We start from the raw sequence: 19,689 nt of genomic DNA, 5'->3' as shown, positions 1-19,689 counted from the left end.
TAAGGTAATTCATTGCAGCAGGATCAAGTTGTTTTTTTTCTACTTGTGAGACGAAAAATTCTCAATATATATACCTACGTTTTTAAATTAACGTATATTTTCTCAGAGATTATGAAAACTACTTTTGTGCATTTATCATTATAATAATTTATTATATAGCACATATTATACTATGAATAATCTAAGCATGTGAATATTAAAAACAAAAGCTTCTCAAAGCAGAAAGCTCTTGATATAGGACTTTAATTAGATAAATTTAGCTCTAGCCTCTATGGCATTTTATATCTATTTTTATTACGTAGTTGGAAGAATTATGAACGAAATACTATCTAAATTCGAGGTTAATTAGAATTTTTATTACACCGTTTGGGTAATTAACAGACAGCAAAGAATCAGTATAAGCGTTTATAATGTAATTGCGAAGGCGACGATCGTCGGGATGACACCAATGAATACTTTAAAGTTTCTAGTTTTCTACAGCTAACCTTACGGAACTCCTTATACCAATTTGTGAAAGTATTTGAGTCCTACTAATACACCTACAGTAATCATCCAAATGAAGTGTGCCCGATATCGAATACGGTATGGCGTACTACATGTACCATATTTAATATTACGTGGGCACCCCACCTACAGCACAACCCACCGTTGTATTCTTCAATGAGCTTAGCCAACGTGTCACCCATCTAGATAGAATAGGCCTCCGTAACGATACTCAGGAAATTCGCTTTTAATTACTTACCGTAAAGTGACGATTGCTTTCCTGTGTGCCGCTTAAAGCTGCTACCACACACTGTGATCTCAGTTAAACAACTTTGTTGTCTGTTTATAAGTAAATCCTTAACGCGAAATGTCAAAAAACTAGCACAAATACGCGCGATTTAGAATTTCGATACGTCAAATTCGAATATCGAACATGCGCTCGCGTGGCGGCGCGTTGCGTCGCGACTGAACGTGAACAGCGAGGCACGCGCCGGTGCCTTCATTCACAAATCGAATGGCGGGGAGCGGGGCTCGGGCGGCCCATTCATGAGTCCACCGAGGCGTGGTGACCTGCACCTCTTTCTACATAAATCGCGAAACGCTATAACTATCTCACGCCACGGGCGTAATTTTATTATTTTAATTTATTTCTTGTTAACATACAATTGTATCGGAATGCGAATTAAACATGGAAAAATAAGGCATTCATCAATCGATAAGTTTTTGCTGCATTGTCATAAAATTAATAAATAATTAATGCGAATGGTACAATTCAGTACACCATTAAGCGAGCGGTTCTTTCCTGTCGACCGGTGCAGTGCAAAATGAGCTGGTGACACGAATTCTGTTGCACGATCGGCGAAAGTACGGTGAAATTGGAGAGTCGCATATAGCATTCGAAAATAAAATATACAGAATACATAATATAAATGTACCTTCCATTCTGTTCATTGTTCAGACCGCAAAATTCGTTATGATAATTTACATTTGGAATAAGAGCCTCTACTCGATTTTCGCGAGATAAAACCTCAACGTTAATCACTTTATGATAAACGAAGATTCGTTAAAAAAAATTGACTTTACATATTACCTAATATTACAAACTTGTGCAATCGTTAAGCTAAATCACCTAGCTAAAATGTGATTTTTAATCTGCCTGCTTGCCAACAGTTTACAAAACTTTCTACGGTGAAGCAGACTCTTGAAACTTATAGGTTTACAAAGAATAATATCATACAACCAAAAGCTTTGCACGGTGCACCTCTACCTTTTTACTTTTCCAATCAAATTCAAGTGTGTATTTTATAATCATTAATCGATCAAAGCTAGAACTTTAATAAGTCTCTTTATCAACCTAGTTAATATTGATCAAGATTTTTTAAAGATTTTATCACATTTAGAAAAACATTCTTTAAGGAAAATCATTAAGCTCTAATGTCTAAACTTTAGAATTACCATAGTGAATAAGCTCGAATATTGCTGAACACAAGAGAGATAAGAACTGCAATCTGATTTGTCAAAACTAAATAATACGGAACATTCACGAATAAATGATAAAATGCCACTTAATCCACGAGCAGTGAAGTCGCCCAGTGAAAGGCGAGATTACATAAGAGGCAATCGACGCGTGCTCTTACCTCTCCATTGTTAGCCGCAAATGAGGAAGTCGATCATCCCAGTTTTACAGGCCCATTAATATTAATTACCGACTTAATTAAATAACTACTTCATTACTTATTGTAATGACCATAATATGATGCTTTGTTTATTGTAAAGACGGTAATATTTCGACTAGAAGTGTATTTTTTACAGACTTCTTGTTTACATACGTAACGTCTATTGATGATGATGCAAATGTTATTGTTAAATTCACCATCCTTACTAACGTTATAAATGCGAAAGTGTCTTTGTTTTATTTGTTTATCTATCACGTCGCAACAATGGGATTTTATATGATTTTTGTGTGTGGAGATAGAAGTCTAGAGAGTTTGAAGATTACCTAGGTTATTCTATATCGCTGGTAAAACGTCTCCTGTGGGAAATTCTTATGGGAAATTTCGTTTACCATATGGGTGAAACTAACATCATCATCTAACATCTAGTTTATCATAAAAGAACATCCAAACCTTCATAAAATTCTTTAGCTTTACTTTTGTAAGAAACGACACTTTTCACTCACTTAAATTGTGCTTTCATAAGTCATTTGAGGGGTACAGAATCAAAGGCAGCTATATCCACCTAGGCATTTTTTTCATAAAGCAGAAAAAACGTCTTATTTTATTTTTACTGTAGAAATACGTGTAAAAAAAGCCTTAAAAAAAGTATTAGGAATGTTGGTACCACTGAACAACACACACCCATAAACCAATCCAAATTAAAACTTTTACGCGATAATTTTAAAATCACTTAGCTGTATTTGATACCAACAAAAGGATTTAGCTGTCTTTGAATCTGATTGTAATGGATATAGCTGTTTTTGATACCAATTCTTTGGTGATGACGTCACAGGAATAGTGATGTGCAGTTAAACTTTATCTAAGGATTTTCTATCCAAAATGAAATGAAAATATGCATTCGTTATTATCACGTCGATTGCTTAAAAATTGATACCGAATTATAATCCTACTAATATTATAAAGGCAAAAGTTTGTGGATGGATGGATGTTTGTTACTCTTTCACGCGAAAACTACTGAACAGATTACGATGAAATTTGGTATGTAGGTAGCTGAAGACCCAGAATAATACATAGGGGGTAAGGTAGGTGTAGGGCAGGTATAGGGCAGGTATAGGGTAGGTGTAGCGTAGGTGTTGGATTGATTACTGGACAAGACGACGTCTGCCGGGTCAGCTAGTTGAGTAAATAAAAGAACATTTTTATAAAATCATTTTTATTATGAATTAAATTTTATATACTTAAATTCTCTCCTTCTTCTTGAACTTCACATAGATCTTCTACAGTATCGTTCTCTTCAACTCCCCTTTCTTCTAATAGCCGCAGCTCATCTTCGTCTAAATGATTCAATACGGCGTGAAAATATCTTAAATTTGCCAGGTTTTTCCAAGAGTCACCGTAGTGTTTTTGAAGCAAGTTTCTGACATCTCGCAACTTTAATGGATTCACTTGTATGCCGCTAGGAATTATTGTTGGTCGTATATCCTCAGCTTTTTTGCCTGGTTTACACAAACTTTTGGGGTTTCCCGTGTCAGAATTGTAATATAATTCACCACGTACCAACACACTTCCTTGTTTTTTGGATCTTCGAAGAATAAATCTTTTGCACTGAGAAATCTTGAAGTGAATTTGAGCCGGTGTTTTAACAATACTATTTATTGAACTTTTCCAGTCAAGCACGGGTATATCACGTAGTTGCGTGACTGTAGAGTGTTCACTGATTACAGCGATGTACTCTTCTGGCGATGTGATTACCTCAAGTTTTCGGATTTGTTTTTCAATATTCCCGAAAACTCTATCAGGAGGCATGAAAGAATGGCCTGTGATGGGAAACACTAGTTCCATTTTTTTTACATGACGGTTTTCTAAAAGCCATCGCATGCACATGGAAATCATTATATAATTTTTATTTTGGCCAGCACATCCATCTGCCACTAAACGGACGTGGGTTACATCAGTTAGGTCAGTTTTGTTGAGCCTATCATATACAGCAGAAGCAATTTGGTTTGAACCTTTAGCATATTCATTTTCTGTCCAGATGTATGCATATGTAGTGTTTTTATTTAAAGGATCTTTCGATGATCCTTGGACTATTGTAAAATTATACAAATACAGCTGCCTGCTGTAATAACAGCTCTGGTCGGGCACTTTCGGAAGTACTAAATTCTTTTGGCAATCGAATGAGAATGTAATCATTTGCCCTTCTTTTTCCCTTAGTAGTTTAAAAAATGTTTGTGCTCTTAATTTGTGTATCCTTTTCTCTATCATCAGTAGGTTTTTCTTTGATGTATCATTTTCGTTTTTCAATTTTTCTTGAAGTTCAAGGCATTTCGAGCACACATCCGTCCTTGGACTCCCAAAACCAAGATTAAAATCCTGATTAAAGATAGATCTAAAGTAAGATGATTTGACTGGGCTGTTTGGATGTGCTTGTTTAAAAAGTTTATATATTTTTTTAATATTGAGCTCACTAGGTAGGTATTTACGTTGCTGCGATGATCCTCTGCAATAATGTGCTTCAACGCAATTCAAAGACTTTAAAAAACTATGAACTGATTGTCTTTGTGCTGCAAACTTTTGTGTCTTACGGTCACCGCCTCTTTTCTCTGTAGGAACCCGACCAGATTCAAAGAAGTTTTGCATGACGAACTGAACACGATACTTCGTTATCCCAAGTGTATTTAGAAATACTTTCTGGCAAACTGGAATGGCTTTCTTAAGTGATTTTGCGTAAATTGCATATTTTATCGAAAAAGCTCTGCTTTTTCTTACGTTTTTTACAGGCCGTTTTCTGGCTGTTTTTTTTACCGAACAGCACTTCAATATTAACGCATCTTGATGTTGTTTGTTGGGTTTTGAGTAAAACGATCTGTGAAAATGCACTAGATCTAGTATTTTCAATTGTTTACACGCAAATGATTTTGTGTTATGATTGCAGGTTATGTTTTCAGGCAAAGATGGCGACGAGTACCTGTGAAACAAAACAAACGTAACCATTACTGTTTTAGCCTATTCAATTTTCATTAAGATGAAATACTTGCAAAACAAATAGCGACGCCTATATCTCTTACGGTGTGGGCAGAGCGTCACCGATCTCATAGATAGTTTATACGACGTCTGACAAAGTTTTGAAGGTAGGAAGGTGGAAGTTTATTGCTTAAAGTATATTCGTTCAGAACGTGTCGCGGCGACGGCTTCCTTTGACAAGCGCCGGCACGCGCCTAGGCAGCAGGTACAAAGAGCGATCGCTTCAGGCTGAACGTACTTTAATTATAGGTTGTCAGCTTATCGCCTAAATTCCAATACACTATAATCCCCGGGACCCTTAATGGAATGGACCCATCTATTGATAGAAATCGAACTGAACAACATTAAACTTATAGGTAATGTTAAACCTAGAATATATACCTCTTCCATCTATTCTTTAAAAAATTGTATCTTTTGTTAAAAATTCTATCGAACTCCATCGGATTAAGTACATCACTAGACTAGGCTTACCTGTCAATTTTCGCTTTGTTCGCCTTCCATTTCTCCGGCTGTCTTTTGCGCTTTCTTCCTTTCCCTGGCAATGCTTCTATTACAGGCACTTCCATTACACGTTTAACTAGTCGTATAACACGTTTTTAGTAAGAAAACTATGCAAAATCCTATTTAATTTCGATAAAAATCACACCCACGCAAACACGGTTCAGTATGAAATCCGCCATCTTGTCATTACGAAAATGGATGCCTGTGATTGGCCGAGCTCAATTCTAGCTGTGTTCGTTTCCAAACCCTGTGGATTTAGCTGACTTTGATTCTAAACCGATTCTTTAAACGGGAATTTGGCTGGGATTTAGCTGTTTTAGGTACCAAACAATTTTGTGAACTTATGTGGAATAGTATGAAGAATAAGATGGCATTCAGTTTAAAAAATGACTTGTTGTGGATATAGCTGCCTTTGATTCTATACCCCTCATTTCAAGTAATCATGGCAAGATTTAAAACAAGCACCATGTTACAAGCATAATTTATTATTAAAATTAAAACATAAATTCGTTCGTTTACAAAGAAAGAAAACAAAGATATCGCCGATAACATGAAAATTATGATACCGATCAATTTACGATCGTAATAAAATGCTCAAAACTGAATCATCAAGTCCTAATATCCAAATTATGTTCAAATTTAATTGCATTTTAAAATTCGTTCTAAAATTTATGTTCGTTTTAATATAGTTTATTAATATCGACGCATCTGAGTCACTAACTTTTTACAATTACTGTACGTGTTAAGTAATAAAAGCGGTAATCAATTTGCAGGATAGCATGCGCGGGCGCACAATTAAAGGGCGTGGGTGTTGATTGCACTTTCGTGAACTTTAGAGAATTCATTGACTTCTTTTAATAAAAACGAACACAATTGGCATCCGTTGCTAAATTGCGGTCGTAATTCTCGGACCCAATTTATGTCTTTTTGGGTTTTTTAAATGTCAGATTTTAGCATTACCGCCAAATTTTAATGTGAGCGGAGCTGGTAAATATTAAACGTTAAAATAATAATGCCGATTAAAGATAAATTGCAGGCAGGAGTATATCGTGGCTGATACCTTCGAAAGAAAGCCTAACTTTTAAGCTGTATGTCAATTACCTATTCTTTTAGGATTCAAAACAAGCTGTTTTGACGATTGAAAAGTTTGGAAAAGAAGTTGGTCTGTTATAACAGATTCTTAATTTTCTAATTGCTCTAAAAGAATCGTCAATATATCTTTAAACGTACCAAGTCATTTTCCCGAGGAAGTACCTACTACGTTACAGGTATATAATACTACTAGCGGCCCGCCCCGGCTTCGCCCGTGGTACATATGAAAAATAGATGTTGGCCGATTCTCAGACTTTCCCGATATGCACAGAAAATTTCATGAGAATCAGTCCACCCGTTTCGGAGGAGTATGCAGACTAACATTGTGACACGAGAATTTTATATATATAAGACTAGCGACCCGCCCCGGCTTCGCACGGGTGCAATGCTGATACTAAATAAATTACAGAAAAATTGTGAACGTTGTATATAAAAACATAGCGGCCCGCTCCGGCTTCGCACGGTTATAAAATACATAGCCGGGCGGCCGGCCCGTACCGCCGCAAACGCTACGTCCCGCAATTTTTAAATCTGTAATATCTTCGAAAATATTCACTTAAATCATACGGTGTAAAGGGCCATATAGATCTATATTAAATGAATAATGTATTCAAGGTATTTAATTGGTTAAGGATTAATGCTGCATTGGTTAAAATCGCTTCGAAAATTAGCCATTATTTGTCGTAAAAAGTAAATGACAAAAAAAAGTTATTGTGGGTTATCCATAAGAGATAGACATATACCATCGCGGACTTTTCTGTAGACCTTTTCAATGTGTATAATACTTAGTTCATTATTTTGATAAAACTCGTAGGGTTCAGCCTACGTTTGCAATGTAAGCGGAAAAAATGTAATTTTTTACGACATCACATTAGAAACCTCAAAAATAACAGTACTTCTCCACTATTTAATGGATGATATTATACATATAAACCTTCCTCTTGAATCACTCTATCTATTAAAAAAAACTGCATCAAAATCCGTTGCGTAGTTTCAAAGATTTAAGCGTACAAAGGGACATAGGGACATAGGGACATAGGGACAGGGAAAGCGACTTTGTTTTATACTATGTAGTGATAATCCTATTCCAAAACATCAGAAATATGTCATGTAGGTCATGTATCATGTATGATATTTTGCGATCTAAGTAAAGGTCCTAAACACTGTATAATTTTCATATTTGACGTTATTGCAACAACGCAAAATAATCTGTCACTATTATGGTTTTAACAACCTGATTTAAATGGTCTTACAGCATAACAGTACTTCACAGTCCACTCGACCATACCGTATTCCGCCCCAGAAGAATAAATGATCACAACTGCATAATTACATAAAGTGTTATTATCTAGGGGTGGACACTGACTTCCTGTGCTCAATTAATGCCCCGACAAGTCACTGAGCTAGCATCTACAGTTATAACTGGCCTTACAAGATGAGGAAACGTTACGTTGATCAGCAAAAAGCCTGTTAATGGTCTAAATCAGTCTGGAACTAGGAAATTGCTTTATCTTATGATATGGAATCGATCATGAACGTATCAGTTTCTTGATGAGCAATCTATCGATTATTACCTGTAGATGAAAATGTCGAATAATAGGTAGAGATAAAGAGGAACAAAACGGCTAGTTTATTTTTATTTTTATTATCCGTTGCATCATGACAGAAATATAAGGATTTGATGAAGAATATAGTTAATTACATTTATTTATAAATTGTAAAAGTATTTTTAATTCAATTCAAGTAAGTACATTTGTTTATTTTGTAGTATGAAAGCACTTTTTACTCATCCTTACTATTTCTAAATACCTAAATAGCTTTTAAATGTGTTTTTTTTTTAATACTAAAAGCCGTATGCAGAACAACATGAATCGAGATAACGATCCTTTGGTTTTAAAATAACCTTGTGCATAAACGATAGATGATTGATCACTATTTAAATTTACTAAAAAGGAAAAACCCGAGTAATTATTTACATTACACATCCGATGTTTGTAATGAGCAGTATGACCGTTCGTTAACCGCTAAAATTTCGGCTTGTTTTCTCAAGTTTATAATCTTAAAATTTTGATCTTTTGGATAAAACGGAGTTTTTATAAACGACGGTAGTTTCACGGATCGGGGTAAAATATATTCTAAATACGTAATTTATCCGATCGAAAATTATATCAGTTATTAAATTGTGTTAACTATCGTCGTCGTCGTTTCAACCTTTCAGAACATCCACTGATGGTCATAGGCCTCCCACAAAGATTTCATAAATATTAAATAATTATGTACTTACAAAATATACTACATAGGCAGTGAATTTTGTAATGATCGTCTAGGTACTACCTACACGATTGTAACGTCTATTTTATGTGTAAGCCAATAAAACAAAAACGGTATTGCAACGAAGATTATTATCTAACAACTGCAAAGACACTGCATAACACTTGGATGTAATCAAAATGTATTACGTGCCAACAAAGTTGTTACCGGTTACGAGTACTTGCCTTTAGCCACTTATAAATTGCAGTGTTTGCATTTCATTGATACAATGTAAACTTTGTAGTTTGTCATCAATGCACTTATTGCATTAAAATAACATTCGGTTCCTACATTTGACGATGTTACGATTTAAATTTAACATTTAAAACTTTTTGCGTGATAATTAAGTATTCGGAAATAGGAAATACATAGTAAGAAAACTAATCGGCCGATTTTAATTTTTGTAATAGATCCGTAAATTGAATTTGGAATTATTTTTTTTAATTATATTACTTTTATTTGGTTGTTGTTGATAACTGTTACATCATAATCGAAGTTATTATATTTATTACAAGTCATTAACAATGTATTTTGAATAAAGTTATAAATCGCTTCAATTGATTCTGTTTACAATTTTCCGTCATCTAGTTTTCTTGTCACTACTCCAAGTTCCAACACCACTTCAACTGAACTGGGTCAAATTAAGATACTTGATGTTAAAATGTTTCTATAAAAAGCTTGAAACGCTTATCTACAAATAGGGTAATTTCGTTTTTCGATCTTCTGTATATCGTTGAGCAGGCGTATCTGAAACAGTTATCTTAAAGCAGTTAAGGAAGGCATAAGGAAGGAATTTGGATATTTGCGTAGGAGAGGTGAGAGAGGTGACATTTTTTACATTTTTTACCCTACTCGAAGACTATGCTGAAATATTTCACAAAGTAAAACATCTTTTATCTAGGACTTACCTGTAAGACATAACGCCACATAATCCTTCGGAGTCGCGGTGCCTTCTGGCAAGGTCCAGGACACACGATACTCCGCACCTTCTTCCGTCCAACATAATGTTCCCTTAGTTTCTACTACGTCTTGTAAACTATCCTCTATGGCACTTGTGTTGGCACTAGGTTCCTTATCTTCCCTATTTTCCGGCACTTCTGTACTAGCGGTCGCACACTGTTCGTCTTCTTTTTCACTTGTAACACACTTTTCGTCATGTTCCTCTGACATGACTTGAAACACTTACGACATTATTGTTTTGTCCCTAATCGTAATAAAAATTTAAAATATTTCAAGAATTTGAATTGTAATGGTCCCTCTAAAATTAATGTTTTATGACGTCTATTACGTTAGCAAGACGATAAAAAATAAAAGTGAATTAAGGGATATCATTGGCATATAGACAAGTTGCCTCCTAAAATTGCTATTAAAATAACATTCTTTACGACATTCGAGATGTGTATGAAACTGAAGATGTTTCTAACTAGTAAAACCTAAGGAGAATGGGGGTGTAGGGTGGTTGAGCGACGTCGCGCCGATCTGACGCCAGGCGGGTCGGCGCCGGGTATAATGCGGTCTATTCATTCGACTAGCCAATGTATGAGATTTCCTCATTTTTTTCTATTAGCAGATAATATGCATTGCTTACAACTTTTTATTTAGAGACATTTTTAGTTTTCTTAAAACTTTTAAATACATACTTAAATTAGAAAAGTATTGGCAGTGGTTACCAATTATTTCTAGGTATTACCACTGATTTGAATTCCAGTGGGATTCTGGATATGTCTTGGGCCGAATGAAAGATAAGGCTAGCATGCATGCTGTATGCTCATGAAAATATTTTTTTGATAAGCATTTAATAGACCTGAATAGAGAATTTATGTACATATATATTTAGTAAGTTAAGGAAATTGCATTGTACCTTAAACACCATTATGTAATAATTATTTAATGAATTCGGATAGATAACACTAAATCGCTATATCTGGACTAAAATAACATTTCAATTCTTAAGATTTATAACATACACTACATGCTGATTATGGAAGAAAAATGAATAAATGCTACATGAATTAAATCTTTAGCAAAAATTAAGTTATGCAATCAAATAAGAAAATTGATCGAGTTAGGGAATAAAAATTCTACTTTTTATTTTAGCGCAAGCATTTTGCATATTATGCATTGATAATGCTGATTTTGGATTGCAATCTAATAACCTAAATAATAAGATATCTTTTAGAGTATTCTCTTTGTTGGTAACAACATTTAATAACTCCTGTTGTAAATTGCTATTTTACGTCAACCACATAATGGAATATGTAACGAAAAGGCAATAGAAACCTTAATACTTTTCAGCATTATATTTGACATTCATAGTATTATGTAAACAAAAGCATTAATACAGGGGAAATAAAATTAAAAAATGCAATGTGTATTAACATTTTTAGATTGAATGATTCTTCTAGTAGGTAATTGGATTTTGCAATTCATAAGTGAAATAAGCTAACAATTGATTGTAATATAAGTGTAGAACTGAGAAGTTAGTTTATATTAAAGGATAACTAACATATTACGATGCTTGAATAGAATATTAAAAAAATATACTTAGATCATAATTTTACCTACAACGTGACTTTTGAAGCAAAACTTATCTCATATACTTGCATTTATCTGCGAAATTTAATTCAATTATGATGGTTTTATGTTATGATCAATACTTTTAACACGAGAAACGAAAATAAAACATTTTAACTCAATTTGAACACACATATGTTTAAAACGTAACACTTGACATAAACAACAAACTTTGAAGAAATTTTCAAAAGCACAGCGCACGTTTTATTATTGGTTTCAATGGATACAAGGTTTTAAAAATAATTTTTCACAAATCATTTCCAACTATTTTCTTCGCCTTATTTGCTTTTTGATACCTTGTTCCTGACCGCATGCATCAAACAGGATGCGCAATATCGACCAATAAGTGAAGAATAGAAATGCTTAGAAAGATCCGGATTGGTTATAAATACATTTTTTTGCTGATGACATTCTCAAGAACCAGATTATTGAACTTGGCACTTGACACTTGAAATACCTAAGGGCGTATTCAGAAAGAAAGCTTGAAACTTATAAGCGCTTATCGGCGCTTGTCATGTTCATATATTTTCCTGTCAGTGCTGTCAACCCGCGCAGGAAAATATATGAACATGACAAGCGCCGATAAGCGCTTATAAGTTTCAAGCTTTCTCTCTGAATACTCCCTAACATAAAATGTCATACACGAGCATAAACGTTTAGAAATGCTGTAAGGTCGAAACTTATTATAAAATATATTATAAAACATAAAATTGCATTATTTTGTTTGTGATTTTGTTGATACAGAAATATGCACCGTGCATAGGTATAGTTTAAACTCTATTTAGATTTTCTGACTGGTAATGAAATTTCTAAATTGTCACTTTATGTCAAACTGGACGACTCAACAAGCTTTGGCTTTCGCATCAATCAAATTTGAAATTCAAAACCATAATATAATTCCGTCCCTGAATGGAATCACACAAACAACTAAAAATAAACAGTTCTTAACCAAATTGTAAATAAGTCATTGATATTAATACGTTAAAAATGACTTCCATGCCGTCAGATTCCGAGTCTAACGTGAGTGGTTTTATAAGTTATAGCGACAAAAATTTCAAGTATCTTTACACATCTATGATTGAGGTAAGTGTTAAATAAAGTTGTTAATTTTTATTGATAATAATTAATTAATAACTGAATCATACTAAAGACGAATCCATTGTTTACAGAATATGGAACTTATAAATCAAGATTTGTTACAAATAGAAAAAAACATGAAGAACATTGTGCAGCAGTCTGGGCCACTGGAAAGTCAGTTAAATGCGTTATTGCAGACTTTACCAAGACCAAACATAGCAATGCCCATGGAAACAGAGTAAATTAACGTGTAAATTCAAACAAGCAATCCATTTTAGTTGATAAGTATAACTAGTTAATACAAAAATAATATATAATAAAAAAACTGTACAAACATGGCGTGGACAATGTCTTTTTTACAATTAATGTAATATTTATGAATTATGATCCTTTTAAATTAAGATATTACTTGGTTACTGGTAATATTAAAACAAGAGGTGGATTTTGCATTCATATCAATATTGCAATAAATTATCTTCCATAATAATGTATGTATTGTATTGTTATGTACTGATATACTTATATTTAGAAAATTAAACATATTTTGTATGAAATTTATAAGATATTGCCAGTTTTGTATTTATTGTAGTATTGTATTGACTATTGTATAAGTAAGTATATTTATAGAAGCCTCAATATGCAGTCCATAGTAGGAAATTAACATTTTTTTGTTTTCTTTATAATTACAGTAAAATTGATTTAAAAGAAAATTTGATGTTGTTTTATATATCAAAAATATTAACCACAAATAATATTAATTTTGAGCAAATCGCACCTTGTTAAAATAGAAAAAATGCACCTTGTTAAAATTCCTTGTCCCAGGCTTCATTATTTGGATTTTATTAATTTCAGAAGTATATAAATAGACCTTGTTTATAAGACACATATTAGAACTACATAGTAATATGTCTAATTACTTTGCTCATAATCAAAAATCAAATCTAAAATGTCATCCAACAATCAAAATAATTCAATAAAATTTGTAATGTAAATAAACATTTTCCCAAAATCCTACCATGGCAGAAACAATAAGTACCAGGGCAAAGTCGCCTACGCGCGCAGAAGCCATAATGAAGGCATTGAAACCAGGGCCTGTTTACTGCACTGGAGTCCTTTTAGGCAAGCTATTTCCGAAATATACCTTTCTCTGTATACTTACGACTTCATCATCATTAGCCTATATACATTCTCAGACACATCACACAGGCCTCCTATTGAAAAGTAATTTTTATTTAGGTAATTGGGTAGAGGACAGGATTGAATGCCCTAAAGGTGGCACATTTTACTTTCCACCAAAGGAGGAAATTGATTACGAAAAATTAAAGCCTGAATCTCGACAACCTGATTTTCGCCTCAATAAATTAAATAGTTTGCAGGTAAATAGAAAAGTAGACTTAGCTACGGGTGAAAACTCAATTTATTGAACAATTCAAGTAAGTCTCAACCGTTTTTAGTAGGTATGTTTTAAAACTGAATTTAAAAAATCCTACATATTATCAAATTACGTGAGGACAAATTTTCCCTATTATAGACTTAAATTTTAATTGTTTAATAGGGTAATGTGCATTCAATCTACCGGCACGACAGTCATGAGACGTGCGGCAACTTCGCAACTACAACGGACCTCGTTTATAACCATCTGCCCAAGCCTCTATGTGGACCCATACAAAGATATTATAGAAGGAGCGCTCATCAGTGGTATCCACAACCAGATCTATTTAAATGTTTTGTGAGTGATTTTGCTTTTAAAATACAATCGAGTGTTGCATATACTACGGTTGGTGTCACCACCTACATTGATCGCACTTTAATTATAAGTTCTTATAACTGGAAGTATCAGACAAAGTGCTTCTAGAAATTAGAAAGGGTTAATTATTAAACCGTTACTGGCATGTTTTATTTAATTACGTTATTTTAAATACAGGGAAATGTTACTGAATGGGGCTTAAAAAAATATCTAGAACACGAATGGAAATGCACCAATGTGTCGGACTATATGTCCACCTTGTATGAGGACACCTATGTGCCTCCAAAACCACATCAATATTTGCAGAGATGTGAACGAAAGGCGCGCAATTCGTTAGTATATTTTATTTCAGTATCTTTTCATGTATATTGCATTAAGATAAAAGAACGTTTATAAAAATCAAAGATCGAAATATGTTTGATATTTTATTTCAGGAGCTTCACAAAAAGTTTCCGTTTTAAGATGACAAAATCAAAAAAATGATAACATCAAGAATCATTTAGTTTTTTTATCAGAAAAATTACTAGTCTTTACATATCACATTTTGTTCAAAAGGACAGTGACGTCCATATAAAAATCGTAACAATACAATAATTCTTAATGCTTTCATATAGCCAACACCTGGCACCAACACGAGATCAGCAAAATATAACTTACACCTACTCTTACTCGTAACATACACAACCACTTAAAAACTAATGAATGTGATAACTTAACAAAACATTTCTTAATTATAATGGCAGTCAATGGAACTTTAGTACAAAAAAATCGTTCGAAGAATAAAATATAAAAAAAAATATTGTTAGTCGAAAGTTAGTAAAGTGACTAGCGGTTGAGCATTAGTGAGACGTGAAAGAATTGTCTTGAGGCAATTTGATCAGTCCAGACCCGCCGGGGGTTTTGAACATGCTGTTGTGTTGCTGAGACAGCACCGCTTGCGATACGAAGCTCTGTTGGGAGAATCTCGGCTGAGGTATCCTCACGTGGTTATTGTATTGCATTTGAGGAAACACAGGAGAAGAAAGGGGAGTGAAGTTTTGGGGATTTTGTGCATAATTCATATTACAATTTTGAAACCTATCTAGCAATATGGATGTCCTATCTGGCTCACCACATATAGACTCCTCTCGTGATGAAGGCTGTGAGAATACATTTCTCTGGTTCATACTGGAAGTCTGTGATTCAAACCCTGAACTCTGGCTGGATGAACGACTCCCGTTAATATTGAATAGGTGTCGTTCACCGTCAGAACCCCAGTAGCCGCCGGCTACCCAAGAAGTACTATAGCCCAATTTACTGGGTGATATAAGAGGTCTACCCCTGTTTATTGGCATGGGAGTAGCAAAGTTGGGAGAGGCAGTGAATTTTCTTAAAGCAAATACTGGATTTGTTTTGGAAGTTTTCTTCTTAGGACTGCTTATACACAAGGAACTAATACTTTCGTCTAAATCAGAATCGGAATCGTCTTTCGCCAGATTCTGATATTTGTTAAATGCTGGCTTAATAAATACTGTTTCTGAGAGTGGTGAGGGGCTTTTCGTTGTAACTGAATTTACACTAAATGTGGAATTGTGCTTCGGCTTACTCCAGAGGCTGTCATTGCGAGGAGTGAAAGATCTGCCGTTTGTAAAACTACTGTTTAATGGACTGAGAGTTTCAGTGGAGGAGTTTGTAAAATTGTGCAAACCAAATTTACTTAGAGACACATCATCATCAGTGTCAAAAGATATATCTTCATTGTTTGTGTGCATTTTGGTTGACCCATTGGTAAGATTCAATTTCTTTGGTACGATCTTGGGAACAATTTTCACAGGCTTGACTTTCATACTTCTATACACAAGGAACACTGCCAATAGTGCAGATAACTGAAAAAGAAAAAATATTGAGTTTAAAATGTGGTAAAAAAAATTACTTGTTTACAAAAACAAATTTGTAGCTTTTCAAAACGAAATAAATGAGTATAATAAAATTGTGTTTCCCATGTCGAGCTTTAATATTAAGAAAATAGATAATTTTGGAGCTGTAACTTCTCAATGACATGATTACATATTACTATATTAAACTGATAAACTAGAAAATAACAAATCTATACTTACTTTAATAACACTAATAAGTAACATGTTCTTAGTCACAAAGTAATTTGTTAAGGAGGTAGTCACAAATACTGTCCACAGTAAGTCAATAAAAATTGAATAGTTCAATTTGTTTATATTCCACATATGTCCTATTATTTGCAAACAGCATCCAAAGCTTCCTAGAGCTTTTTGTGTCAAGTCATTAAATCCTGTATTAAAGCTGATTATATTTATGTCTAATATATTATGTGTGTCAAAGAAATAGTCCTCTAAGTATGGGAATGTCAACAGTGTCTTCATTTTTACAATGGAAAATATTCTTTCTAGAAAATTATATAAAATACTCTTTATGTTACATATCGTTTTGTACAGACTATCATGTTTCTTTATATTTCCATAAAGCTCAATTGCCACCAGTACTATCAGTAATGCAGCAACAACATTGGATACATTATTTATTACATTTCGGACAATTTCATTCTGTTTTTCTTTCTTATTATTCTTTTTCTCTGGTGTCCTAGCTTCTAATAATTTTGATCCCAAAAGAGATTCTTTTTCTTTGTGCAATTTTGTTTGTAGTACTTTTCTGCATGGACTACATAATTTGTATGCTTTCTCCAGCTGTGCTCTGAAAACCAAATTTATAGATTTTTATATAAATAAACAATTTCTCAATAAAATTATTTACAAATTATTACACAAAATGATCAGTTATTGGTGTACATTTATTGAGTGTTGAATGATATTCATTATTTGTGTTTTTAACAAATTGATTAATTAAAAAAATTGAATATTGTTCTAGATGGTTCTAGAGTCTAGACAATTCATCAGTTATTACATTAGTTCCATGGAAATAACCATGCCCCAAAATATATCTAATTCCTATATTTACATTGCAATTATGATAATTACTGATAACAGGAAGATGACTTTATCTTATCTAATTAAATGCAGTCTTTTTTTCTTAAACACTTCTTTGAAATAAGTATATACAATCCTTTAAATTTATATACAAAATTAGAAAACAAATTAATTTCAGTATGCAAATAGCAGCCATATTAATTCCTTTACAACTTATTATCCATTTCATGCTCATATCTATAAGGAAAATAATTGTAATAGGATATAGCATTGTTTGCTAATTAGATAGAAAATACATTATGAACAAGGAATGGTCGTTTAGAAAACAATTAACATACATTAATATTTGATGAGTCTTTGACAAAATGTATTGTCTCCATAAATGTAAAAAATATGTTTTTACCTAGTCTAAGAATTAATTATTCTACAATAATGAGTTGTATTTGAGTGAAAGTGACTTACTTATAATAATCAATTTCTTGCTCGAAATTGTTTTCATTCATAGGAACAAAGTTGGCAAGCTGTGTCACCTTCAACTGTTGGTTTATATTACACATCTTGCAGAGTCCATTTTTGGCAGGGCTCTTATGAAACACATTCGGTGTTTTAATCTGATCAACTGGACTTATTAATACTTTGTTGTAGTCACCGTCCTGGAAAAAGATGTTCACTCTGTTATTATAGAAAAAAAACTCTATTGTTGTATGACTATGAATAAGTTATAAATCATATACTAAAAGTCGGTTTGTTATCAATAGCAAGACGGAAAGTTTTGAATAAAGTAATTTATATGCAAAAAAGCTTACCTTGGTGAAACCATTATATTGTTCGCATTTTGGACACGTCCAACAGTTTCGTTGAATATATTTTATCCAAAAGTTATTGTTACAAAACCAACAGTTCACGCGCCATAATACAGCCGAACTGCAAATATAAAATAACAATAAAAATAAGAACTTTCTACGAGGCGGGAAAGATATATTATAACCTCTATGACTTACCGCAAATTGTAAAACAATTTCATTAACAATAATGTACACAATATTGTGGTTATAACAAGTAACACTGATTCCATTTTATGACTAAATTTCATTTTTAATTTTATCTTGCTATATTTTATGATATAATCATATTTTTATCTTAACCTAAAAATACACGACACCCACCCACCATTCCTGCTTGTATTATGACAGATAAAATATAGCAGATAGCTGAAAAGTGAAAGTAAAAAATACAGATAATATTAAAAAGTAAAATTAGGGTTTGATTTATATTTAAATTTGTGTTAAAATAAAACGAGATAATAATTAAATTAAAAGACTCAACTTCTTTAACCTCATATATAACATTTCGTAGATCCAAGACACTGGCAACAGCCTAGTTTGGATCTCCTATAAAACTGTAATGTACTGCTTTTTTGGTAAATAAAGATTTTATTATTTTATATAGAACTAGCGGTCCGCCCCGGCTTCGCCCGTGGTACATATTTACGTTTTCTCTACATAAAAAGTTAAAAACCATCCTCGTACTTCAAGGAATATAATAAAAAAAGAATTATCGAAATCGGTTCAGCCGTTCTCGAGTTATGCGCTTACCAACACATTTTGCGATTCATTTTTATATATAAAGATTGATTTTTTGGTAACGTGTGAATGTGCGATGCACAGTGCGATGCTAATGATCTAAGGTGCGAAAGGTGCGATGTGATTTATTTTTTTTATATATTTTGTCAGGCTCAAGCTCAAACAAATGTCATAGCACCTCCAGACTCACGCGAGAAGTCTCGGCGAGAAGTCTCGCCAAGACTTTTCGCCGAGAACAAGAAAGTATTCACATTCTCAAATGTTCTCATTAGTCATCTCGCTCCCAACCGATATGGACGACGCTACGGAGACGGCAGCAGGATTGACTTTATGTGCCACTAGCTTTCCGCCCGCGGCTTCGCCCGCGTTTTCAAAGAAAAACCCGTTCCCGTAGGATTTCCGGGATAAAACCTATCCTATGTCCTTTCTCGGGGGTATCAAAATATCTCTATACCAAATTTCATGCAAATTGGTTCAATAGTTAAGGCGTGATTGAGTAACAGACAGACAGACAGAGTTACTTTCGCATTTATAATATTAGTATGGATTGCATACTTTCATTATGTTTTAGCCAAAAATAAAACAAAAAAAAAAAGGATTAGGATAATTATATATTATAGATAAGGATAATTTGTTGGTCCACATGGTTAACGCGTAAGATATATTTTAAAGACAAAATTAACAAT

At 33.4% G+C, this 19,689-nt stretch overlaps 5 protein-coding genes across 7 annotated transcripts in view; 2 read left to right on the top strand and 3 right to left on the bottom strand.

The window, feature by feature from the left end:
* Window positions 1–10,292, bottom strand: part of LOC149906114 (E3 ubiquitin-protein ligase HECW1-like) — an 89,560-nt gene extending 79,268 nt beyond the window's left edge. Inside the window, exon 1 of one of the 3 annotated variants that reach the window (XM_090105989.1) lies at window positions 9,995–10,292. In XM_090105989.1, the coding sequence (XP_089962115.1) occupies window positions 9,995–10,256 (262 nt within the window). In that variant the 5' untranslated portion in view covers window positions 10,257–10,292. Of the gene's footprint in view, window positions 1–742; window positions 972–9,994 lie in introns of those variants that run through there. The other 2 variants (XM_090105991.1, XM_090105992.1) reach the window with 2 other exon arrangements.
* Window positions 3,390–5,749, bottom strand: LOC149906115 (uncharacterized). The gene is made up of 2 exons (XM_090105537.1): window positions 5,655–5,749; window positions 3,390–5,127 (listed from the first exon to the last, which is right to left on the bottom strand). The coding sequence occupies exons 1-2, from the start codon at window positions 5,747–5,749 to the stop codon at window positions 3,390–3,392; spliced, it is 1,833 nt and encodes a 610-aa protein (XP_089961663.1).
* A 2,202-nt stretch (window positions 10,293–12,494) lies between the features above and the next one.
* On the top strand, window positions 12,495–13,110 carry LOC149906113 (uncharacterized). The gene is made up of 2 exons (XM_090105899.1): window positions 12,495–12,743; window positions 12,830–13,110. Exons 1-2 carry the CDS (start codon window positions 12,648–12,650, stop codon window positions 12,977–12,979), a joined length of 246 nt encoding a protein of 81 aa, XP_089962025.1. The 5' UTR covers window positions 12,495–12,647; the 3' UTR covers window positions 12,980–13,110.
* A 444-nt stretch (window positions 13,111–13,554) lies between these two features.
* Window positions 13,555–14,882, top strand: LOC149906112 (uncharacterized). The gene is made up of 3 exons (XM_090105656.1): window positions 13,555–14,113; window positions 14,293–14,466; window positions 14,662–14,882. Exons 1-3 carry the CDS (start codon window positions 13,754–13,756, stop codon window positions 14,878–14,880), a joined length of 753 nt encoding a protein of 250 aa, XP_089961782.1. The 5' UTR covers window positions 13,555–13,753; the 3' UTR covers window positions 14,881–14,882.
* Window positions 14,883–14,896: 14 nt separating this feature from the next.
* Window positions 14,897–18,593, bottom strand: LOC149906111 (uncharacterized). The gene is made up of 5 exons (XM_090105655.1): window positions 18,422–18,593; window positions 18,227–18,344; window positions 17,883–18,073; window positions 16,581–17,187; window positions 14,897–16,349 (listed from the first exon to the last, which is right to left on the bottom strand). The coding sequence occupies exons 1-5, from the start codon at window positions 18,511–18,513 to the stop codon at window positions 15,324–15,326; spliced, it is 2,034 nt and encodes a 677-aa protein (XP_089961781.1). The 5' UTR covers window positions 18,514–18,593; the 3' UTR covers window positions 14,897–15,323.
* Between the last annotated feature and the right edge of the window lie 1,096 nt (window positions 18,594–19,689).

Source organism: Colias eurytheme, chromosome 9 (genome assembly GCF_061535395.1).
Source record: "Colias eurytheme isolate Ceu_HAF_F1 chromosome 9, ilColEury1 Martin Lab GWU primary, whole genome shotgun sequence".
NCBI lineage: Eukaryota > Metazoa > Arthropoda > Insecta > Lepidoptera > Pieridae > Colias > Colias eurytheme.
This window is presented reverse-complemented; position numbering and strand designations above follow the sequence as displayed.